The sequence below is a fragment of the Bison bison genome, unplaced genomic scaffold (genome assembly GCF_000754665.1).
Source record: "Bison bison bison isolate TAMUID 2011002044 unplaced genomic scaffold, Bison_UMD1.0 scf7180017864290, whole genome shotgun sequence".
Taxonomy (NCBI): domain Eukaryota; kingdom Metazoa; phylum Chordata; class Mammalia; order Artiodactyla; family Bovidae; genus Bison; species Bison bison.
The window spans coordinates 2,222,319-2,232,763 of record NW_011494862.1 but is presented as its reverse complement, the minus strand read 5'-3'; the positions used below and the strand labels follow the sequence as shown (position 1 = coordinate 2,232,763).

General features: G+C 40.8%; 1 protein-coding gene across 1 annotated transcript in view; it reads left to right on the top strand.

Annotated features, from left to right (window-relative positions):
- Positions 1–7,418, top strand: part of SLC35D1 (solute carrier family 35 (UDP-GlcA/UDP-GalNAc transporter), member D1) — a 47,538-nt gene extending 40,120 nt beyond the window's left edge. Inside the window, exon 12 of the mRNA XM_010850291.1 lies at positions 2,696–7,418. Coding sequence (XP_010848593.1) covers positions 2,696–2,804 — 109 coding nt within the window. The 3' untranslated portion in view covers positions 2,805–7,418. The remainder of the gene's footprint in view (positions 1–2,695) is intronic.
- Positions 7,419–10,445: the final 3,027 nt, after the last annotated feature.

Genomic DNA, 10,445 nt, shown 5'->3' with positions numbered 1-10,445 from the left:
TTTTTTTTTTTTTTTTTTTTTTTAAGGCATAAAAGAAAAAGGAGTGGAAGTAGGGGAGAAAATGATGGAAATGCTTGAGCAGTTTGGATTCAGCCCTGAGTTGGGGAAGAGTATCAAAGATATCAGGAAAGCAAAAACAAAAAACAAAAAACCCTGTTTCCAAATATGTGAGAGAAACGCCCCCTTTCCAAAAACACTGACATTAAATGGGAAGAATAGGTAGAAAGCAAGTTTTTAGGTTCATACTCTTTTTGTTTCTTTAACTTTTCTCTAGTTGAGTCCTTTAAAAAACAAAACTGTATTGTACATGAAGGCAATCTTATCAGAATTCTAATCTTAAAAGAGACCATCTATCTGACTCACATCAGTTAATAAAACAAATAATATCCTTATCAATGCCATTGAGTTCCAAAGAAATCACAACAAAATTTGGGAGCCTTTTAATTTTTATTGTAAATTTACTCCTGGCCAAATTCCTAAAATGCCTAGGCAGATAGAATGGTTAACAAACATCCTGGTCAGACTTTTGTGACTGAGGTACTTCTATTTTTAAAGTATATGCACACGAGGGAATGACATTTAATGTCCTGTAATGGCACTCCACTCCAGTACTCTTGCCTGGAAAATCCCATGGACGGAGGAGCCTGGTGGGCTGCAGTCCATGGGGTCGCTAAGAGTCCGACACGACTGAGCGACTTCACTTTCCCTTTTCACTTTCATGCATTGGAGAAGGAAATGGCAACCCACTCCAGTGCTCTTGCCTGGAGAATCCCAGGGACGGGGGAGCCTGGCGGGCTGCCGTCTCTGGGGTCGCACAGAGTCGGACACGACTGAAGCGACTTAGCAGCAGCAGCAGTAAATCATAACAAAAATAATATGAAAAAGAATGTATGTATGTATATATATATGAAATTGCATAACTTTGCTGTACACCAGAAACTAACATAACTTTGTAAATCAACTCTACTTCAATAAAAACTAAAGAAAGTATGTGCACAGACCGACACTTACCTTGATATAGAAGGGACATAGATATCTGTGAAGGCAACATAGGGAGTTAATATTTGTTGAGTGCCTAGTCTATGACGGCCACCTTTACAACATTGTTTCATTTAATCATCCCCGAGCTCACATGAAAACTGAGACTCAGAGGGGTGAAATAACTTGCCCAAGGTCACACAGCCACCATAGTAAGAAGCAGAGCTGGGACTCTAACCCTGATCTGACTATAAAAATCTGCTGCATGGTTTAGCCATGTGAGAGCACATCGGATAAAAGAGTAAAATGATCCCACTTTGTTTAAACATTGTCAGTCTCTCTGCTTACCTCCTGTCTTACCACCGGCTTGTCTTTATTCTCCTGTCTCCTTAAGGAGATGACTGATTAGTATGCAAAGGCATAGACTAATTTTTACCTTAAGGGAATTTGTAATCTAGTTGGGAAGGTTCATTTATTCCTAAACACACATGATAGGTACTTTTAATACGTTCCCTCAAAAGAGCTTTCAGGAGGCTGTGTAGCCCAGGTGGGCTTGAGGTCCCCCAAATAATCACTGTCCCAGAAGAGCGAACCCTCCTGGTGGTAGGTATGGTAGACAACTGTGAGGGGTGGCAGCAGCTGGCTGAGAGGCCAAGGGCTCAGATGATGTAGGCTCTCCACTGTTCGCTTGATGCTAGTTGGAGAGAAACCAGCTCTGTGAGTCTCCCCAAGATCTGCATGTTTTCTTTCTTGTGTATGTGTGTGGGTGCTCAGTCATGTCTGACTCTTTGCAGCCCCGTGGACTGCAGCCTACCAGGTTCCTCCGTCCATGGAATTTTCCAGGCAAGACTACTGGAGTGGGTTGCCATTTCCAGGATATCTTCCTGACCCCGGGATCACACCTGCTTCTCTTGCATTTCCTGCATTGACAGGAGATACCTTGACAGTCTGCATTGACGAGGTGGATTCCTTCCATTGCGCCACCTGGGAAGCCTGTTTTCTTACTTATTGGGATGTTTTTTATTTTTATTAAAAAGTATTTCTGCCTCGAATGATTATTTTTGAAAATGCAAAAAATACAAGTAGAAATCACCTATAATTTCAGTCTAGATGTAACTATCATTAATATTCTTGTTTCTTCCAGACTTTATTCCGATGCATTAATGTACATATTCATGTTCATTTAAATAAAATAGGGTTGGAGAATGCCAAACTATTTTTTCATTTTAAAAGTCATGGCCAGCTCTTTATTTTCTGTCATTTAAATAAATGCCTAGCATTCTATTGTATGAATTTATATAAAACTCTATTGTGAGACACTTATCCTTTAGCTAATTATCTGAAGTTATAGATTTTGTGATAAATGCTTTGTCAGTAAGTCTATGAAGATGTATACAGTTCATCCATGAAATAGATTGGTAGGTCAGAGGATAAGCAGAATTCTGAGGTTTTTATTTCAACAAATTGTCATGAAGAAAGACTGTATAAAATTGGCACTCCTGCTGACAAGTATATGCAAATATTCATTTTTCCAAAGCATCAACGACAGTGGATAGTACCATGATAAGGGAGTGTCTCTAGTTTGGTAAATGAAAATGCTGTATGTTTCATTTTATGTGGTGGTGTTTTATAAAGGTAGCTCCAACCCTCACTCCAGGTTGCCTTATATTTGTGCCATTCCTTCCTTCCTCCCTGATGGTGGTTTTCTGTTTTGCAGCATTGCTGGGAGCCTGGTATATTCCTACATCACCTTCTCTGAAGAGCAGCTGAGCAAACAATCAGAAGCCAGTAGCAAGCTGGACATTAAGGGGAAAGGAGCAGTATGACAAGGGTTGCATCGACTGCATTGGCCCAAGTTTTCGATCAAATGGGAACACTGGCAATTCTTACACAGATACTGAGGTGTCTTGATCATGAAGAAAATACCATTGCACTTGTACAATCTGAGGATTGATTGCTGCCTTTTAAAATTTTATGAGAGAAACTTATAATTGACTCTTTTAAATATGCCCTTAGAATTAATTTATATCAGACTGGAAAATGTACTGGGCTTTTTTATTTATTTTTCTTCTATGCTGACAGTGAAACATCCATGTTTTGAAAATATTTTATTCCATAGTCTGATATCCAGGTGTCCCTGAGAGCCACATATCTAAAGCGTTCCATCAGAAGCCTCACTGTTCACGTCGTTGCTGAGTCTGGAGACAGTTTGGCCTTCCTTCTGCTGGAAATGCACCTGAGGATCTGAAGTTAGTCTTCTTTGAATTTTCTTTCTTAACGATTGCCTTTTCTTCATGAGGCTACCATTACTGCTTTGGCCAAAGAGGACATCTTTGGCACTAAAGAAGTGTGTGTGGCTTCAAAGTGTATTGGTTTCTACATGGGCTTTCCTGAGAGCTCATGGGATGAAGTAGGGTGTGTTCCTTGAAAATGTCCTATTCCCTGTATGTGGTGTAGGCTGAGGAGAATGAAGGGGTGAAGGAAGTAGACCTTTTACTCATTTTATTCATCTGTCAGAGTCGTTCATTCAACTAAAAGGTATCGTGCGTGTAATAGGTGCCAGGCATTGTGCTGAGTGCTGGGGGTGGAGAGATGTTCTTAGAGGTAGTTGCCTGATCTTGCTCCTGCTATAGTGACCAAGGGTAAGACTGAGAATTAGCTCCGTGGATTTATTCAGAAGATGTTGGGACTGTGAACAAGTCTTAGAGGTTTTCTCAGCTCTCAGAAACTGCAAATCTATATGCAGGGTTAGAAGCACCAGCTCCACAGCGATGTGAAGCCAAATGCTGCAGTGTACATTAAATGCATATGAACCCTGCCATCCTAAACCATGAGCTCAGCTGTTCTTGCCCAAGTGAGAATGGCATGCTGGGAACATGACCTCCATCTATTTCCCCTTGCTTCCTGCTTCTGGGTTTTGTTGCTACTCTTTTTACTTCTGCTTGAATCAGTATGACTACCCTTACATTTCTGAGTGTATGATTTCGAGGGGAAAGGCTGGTTAGATGTTTCTGTATGGTCCAGGCTTGGACTGTGTTGCTGGCACCGTCAGTGTTAGAGCCATCACCTTCCTTCCTCTTCCTTCAATGGCATGAGCATAACCTCTTTCCTTTGGACACTCCTGCCACATCCCACATTAATGAGCAGGCCTGCCTCTCTCAAGGTCAGTGCTGCATCCTGGGAGAGCAGCCGTGGATGGGCCTTGCCTGAATTGCCTCTTTGGGCAGGTCAGGTGTTAACTCAAACACAGCAGTGTGACTTGGCTTAGAGACATCCATTGACTTTGGAGATAAATGCTCAGGCCAGCTGTGCAGTCATGTGCAGGAAGCTGGCTACCTTTGCGTTGGTGTACATGATGGTTTTCATTTCATCAGGTTTGCAATCTACTGGCCTTTGTTGACCTAAACAGCTAGTATTCTGGTGCCTCAACAGGGAACCTGGAAGGTTTTGATTTCGTCCTATTTTTGAAAAAGAGTTATATTGAGGTCCTTTTCATATTCATATCTTTCCCTTATTTTTGGTTTGTCTTTGTCAAAGCCTAGCCAGTGGTGCTGGGTCCCTGGAATTAGCCTCATAGCCAACTCTCAAGTTAGTAGCTCCATATAGGGAGTCCTGAGACACTGTTTCCTAACATTGTGTGAGCTGAGAAAATTTAAGTGGGAGAATAGGATATTATGTTGTGCAAGATATCACCTTATCCCTGTTTTATTGATAAAAAAGAAAGACTCGGAGAAAAATGACTTGCTAATAAGTCAGAATTCCTGTTTTTTTCCCACTGAACTGTGCTGCCATTGATAACCCCACCTTCTCCTCTGAGGAAGTAGTGGTGCCAGCTGAGCTAGCCTGAACTCTTTGGAGGAGGCGAGTGATTGATGGAATTTAGAGTCCGCAAGGAATAGGCTTTGTGTGTCAGGGAGAGTGATGGGCTCTCTGCGTGCCTGAGCTTCTGTCTTACTCCAGGCTGGCCATGGGTGACACGCACCCTGCCTATGAATTTTGCTGCCCCTGCCCACTTTTGCCTAGGGACAAGGGGAATGCATTTTGGGAGCTAATTTTGGTAGTTCTGTTCCTTCTTCTTTGAGCTATTGGGAGGAGGGAACTTTGACATTAGAAATAGTTTGTGTGCATTCAGAGATGTTGGACTAAGACCCACTCCACCCGCCCCCCGCCCCGCCCCGCCCCGCCCCCAGCCCCGCCAAGTGTTGAACTGCTTCTTGGAGAGTCGGTTTCCTTGAAGATGTGTCATCTCTCTAGGTCTTATTTGAGAAAATCGTGTTTAGTAATAACTTCACTAAATGCACATGACATTAGGGCCCGTGGCCTAGACTGAGCTTTCTGACTGATGCAGCGGAGCAGCTTCAGGCTCTCTGCCCTGTTCATGTTGATTGTTGGATTCCCCTTCACCTGCCACCAACATCTTAAGAGCAAGAAGCCTGGGGAGGTTGGAGATTGAATAGACTGACCAACCATTTTTGTAGTTTGTTTTCAGTTATGTGCAGGCTTGGTTATGGCACAGGAAGAGATGTGCCTGGTATTCCAGCATCTTACAAAGCAAAAGTTCTTTGATCTGGAAACTACCTCCTGGGAGAAAAAGAGGCAGTATAGAATTAAATCCTGAATTTGCCCTTTGAGACAGATGAGCTGTGGTGAGGATGCTGAAAACACATTTGTGACTAGTGGCTCCTTTTTTTGAGTTAATGACAGCGATGCCCTCTTTGACCAATCTGCTTTTAAGGCAGTGCCAGATTGATTTGAGTAACCTGATTGGTCAGGTTACACGTTGCCAGCACGTCAGGTGACTTTTAACTCCTTCGCGTGACTGTTGACTGTAGGAGTCAGTCATTTGTAGGATCCAGCTTGCACATAGGTTAAGAAAGAGAAGTATGTTTTGCGTTTGTTCTTTGTAGTTCTTATTGTATCAGCCATGCATGGAAAGTTCACAGCAGTAATGCTGATATAGGATCTTCATGGAGAGAAGAGTAGAGTTTCACTTTTGACTAGTTTGAAGTAGTACCCAGGATTTTGGGCAGGCCTACCTTTATTTTGGTTGTTATGGCATCTTTCAGTGAGCAGAGATTGACTATTTTATGCCAGGCATTATGCGAAGCTCTGCGGCAGCTGAGGTGAAGAGGACGTGGTTCTCATTCTCAAGGAATGTATAATTCTTTAGCCAGACCCCGATTGAGAGAAAGAAGCAGATGAAAGGAATCAGCGATTGATAAGTAGAAGCTGCCTGCACAGTTGTCAGCACTGGTGATTAGGGTGTCCCACCCATAGAGTTGACTGAAGCACTTCTTTAAGAGGACTTATACTAGTCCTCTAGCTCTGAGATGAGAGCCGGGCCATTCAAATTCTGTAACTCCCCGGGTCCCTCTGCTCTCTCCTGCATGTATTCTTGCTTCCCCATAGCTGTGTACTACTGGTCCCTCCCTATGAACAAGGCTGTGATTGATTTTTCTCTCCCTGAGGGAAAAATAATAATCTTCAAAATAAATAAGGCAAGGGATGCAGACTCCTCAGCACAATGCCTCGTGCATATTAGGCACTCAGCAAACGTTACTGTCATGATTTCAGGGTTAGACTGTAGACAAAGATTAAGAGTCTTAATTTGTGCTCCTTAAATGCTAGAGGCCTGGGCAATGTATTTCTTTTTGAATGTGACCCTATAATTTGGTTGCTTCTAGAATGGTTAAAGAAGAGTTTCTGCTCATGGTCAACTTTTTAAAATATCTAGTGTGTATAGTTGGGCTATTGTATGATGCAGGTGATTCTACCTTTAAACAAGATTCTATTCTTTAAAGAAGAAAAGAGAAATGACTCTCATATTTTGGTAAGTTAAAAAAAAATTAGTATCTATCTCAGAGAAATATAATTACACTTCAGAATGGTGATTCTGTTAAAAGTTCCCCAGTTTGTTACCTTAGGGTAGCTCCTGTGTAGGTTGGATGTTCTTCTCATCTCCGAATTAAATGCATTAGCTTCATGCTGCCTCTGTGTCCAGGCTTTTGTCAGTTGTTGGTCTTTGTGAACCTCTGGCACCATCGCTGTTTTCTAAGCCTACCTTCTAGTTCTTACTGTTAGGATGCCACTTCATCATGGTATGAGGAGATATTCTATGATGGGCTTTTTTTAAGCTTTCTTTTTTGAAAATACTCTTTAAAAAGAAATCTACTGGTTAGATTTTTTTTGTCTCACAAGATGTTTTTAGAGATTATTTTGTTCATAAACATTTCTTTCTCATGCTGATAATCAACTGATTTTTGTCTACAAATGTTGGTCTGTCACAGTATTTTTTCAATATAGATTCTATTTACCAAATGACCATTTTAGTGTTTTTAAAAGGTACTGAGGATTGAGATATGTAAATCAGGTGACATAAATATGAAAATTATGTGCCTAAATATTTTTGTAAAGGTGTCAAATAAATACTTTTTCTTCAACCCATGTATTAAAATTTCTTTCTAAGTGCCTGCAGAGACAGTCAAGAGCTGTAAGTCTGCCTCAGTTTAAGAGGATGACATCCCAATTAGTTGACTGAGACACAATAGAGAAAATACTGTTTGCCAATGTGATATTATGATTTATAATAAGAAATATGTATTTAGTCTTTGTCCTTATTCCTGGCACACTGCTCCTAAAACCCATGTAATTTCCTATATAAGAGCTACGGGAAAATCTTTTATTAGAGTATGTAGTTTTGTTTCCAGTTCATGAAATAGCTCCAGAGCCATAAAGGTGAAAAGGGTGCCTTTTGTTAGCATCTTTCAACCATTCCTAAGGTTATGTTAATGAGATGGCTTTTGGAAACTCCCTAAGGCTGGGAGCTGGTTGCCAGGGGAACCAACTGAGAGATTTATATTGGAACTTTCAGCCTCCATACATCAGCTCTTTCCAAGTGAAGAGAAGAGAGGCTAGGGGAGAGGAGCTGGAGGTTAAATCTGTGGCCATTGATTGAGTCAATCATGTCAACATAATGAAGCCTACGTAAACGTCCATGAACTATGAGATCTGGACAGCTCCCAAGTTACTGAACGTGCTTAGGTGATGGTCTCCTGGAACAGTGTGCAGGTTCTGCATGCGCCCCACACTCCTTGCCCTCTGCAGCTCTTCATCTGCTATTCCCGAGTTACATATTTTTGTAATAAACCAATAGTTTAGTAAGTAAACTGTTTTCCTGAGTTCTGTGAGCCACTCCCACAAATTAATCGAACCTGAGAAGAGTGTGATTTATAGCTGTTTGGTCAGAAGCACAGGTGGCAATCTGGATTTGTGATTTGTGTTGGAAATGGGTTGAAGGAACAGTCTTGTGGGACTCAGCCTTTTGCTGCGGGATCTGATACTAACTCCAAGTTCAGTATCAGAACTGAATTGTAGCTCATGTAGCCCATGTAGCAGATTGGCTTGGTATGGGGCAAAAACACACGTTTGGTAACCAGAAATGTGAGTACAGTGCAGAGAAGATGACCTGGGAGCAGTTTTTCCTTTACAGCCATTCAATCCTTTGCACGAATAGCACATATGATTCAATATTCAGTGTCTGGTGTACTTGTGGTAAACTGAAAGGAAAGAAATGCATATAAAAATTGCCTTTAAAACATTTCATCTCCTTAATCAGGTGCTTAAGACTCTGAATAACTTTATTAGGAAATAACCCCCAAATATAAAACATGCTATTCAAGAAGCTATTGGTACTGGCAAAAACAGGTAGAAGTACATTAAGGCATTAAAAAAGAACTGTGGTAAGATACATAATGTAAAACTTACTGTCTTAATGCTTTTGAAGTGTCCAGTTCAGGACCAATACTGTATATTCACACTGTTCTGCAGCCAGGCTCCAGAACCTTTTCTATCTTGTAAAACTGCAGTCCGTAACCATTACAGAGCTCAGTCCCCGCTGCCCCCAGACCCCAGCAACTACCATTCTACTTTGTGCCTCCCTGGATAACTCCTGTAAGTAAAATCGTACAGTATCTGTCATTCTGTGACTGTCTCATCTCACTTAACATAATGTCCTTGAGGGTCATCTGTGTCATAGCATGTGTCAGCATTTCTTTCCAAGGCTGAATAATTTTCCATTGTATGTATATGCTAGCTTTTGTATATCCGTCCATCCGCTGCTGGACACTGGTTTCTTCCAGCATGTGGCTATTGTGAATAAGAATTGCTAAACATGCCAAGCTGTCACTTTGAGTTGCTCTAACAAATGGCCATAGATGGCAAATAACAAACATTGATTTCTCACAGCTCTGAGGCTGGAATGTCCAAGATCAAAGTGCCAGCAGATGTGGCAGCTGCTAAGAGTCCGCTTCCTGGTTTGCAGATGTCCATCTTCTCAAAGCCTCACGTGGGAGAGAGCAGAGAGGAAGCAAGCTGTCTTGATTCTTCTTAAAAGGACTCAATCTTGAGGGCTCCACCTTCATGATTTAGCTACCTACCAAAGACCACATCTGCAAATACTATCTTGTCAGGGATTGGGGTTTTAACAGATGAATTGGGAGCAGGGGATGGGACACAAAATCTATAGGAGTGGCTGTACAAATAGGCTTTTGATTCTTCTTTGGAATTGCTAGGTCATATAATAATTCTATTTTAAATTTTTTGAGGAATGGCTGTACTGTTTTCCATTGTGACTACCATTTAACGTTCCCACCAGTAGTGCACAAAGATTCCAATTTCACATCCTTGTCAACACTTGTTATTTTCTTTTATTGGTAGCCATCCTGCTTAGTGTGAGATGATATCATCTTATTGTGATTTGTATTTTTCTAACAACTAGTGAGCATTTTTTCATATGCTTGTTGCTCACGTAATATACTTTATTTGGAGAAATGTCTATTCAAGTCCATTTTTTTTTTAATTGGATTTTTTGGTGCTTGAATTGTAGAGATTTTTGGTGCTTTTAATTGGATTTTTTGGTGCTTGAACTTTATAACTGCAGTTATAAAGTATTATGAATTTTAACCCCTTATCAAATTATCTGCAACTATTTTCTCCCATTCTGTAGGTTGCCTTTTGCTTCTTGTTGACTGGTGTCCTTTGATGTACAGTTTTAAATTTTGATGTAGTGTGATTTGTCTATTTTTACTTAGGTTGACTATTCTTTTGGTGTCATATCCAAGAGATAATTGACAAGTCCATTGTCATGAAGACTTTTCTCTATATTTTCTTCTAAGAGTTGTATAATTTTACATCTTAGGTCCATTGTTAGTTAGCTTTTGTATATGGTTCTACTTCCAATTCCATTTTTTTTTTTTTTCAGCTTGAATATCCAGCTTTGAGAGACTGTCCCTAAGGCATTTGTTGTAATCAACTTTTAATGTCTTATCAGAGTTTTTTCTTTCTAATTTTTGAGATATGTGCTCTTTCACGCAGCCGTTCCTCTACTGGTTTATCATCTTGCTCAGCTTCCACTCAGAGGGCTGTCAGTTATTGGGGCAGAGCACAGAATTGGGGCCTTTGTGTATCCA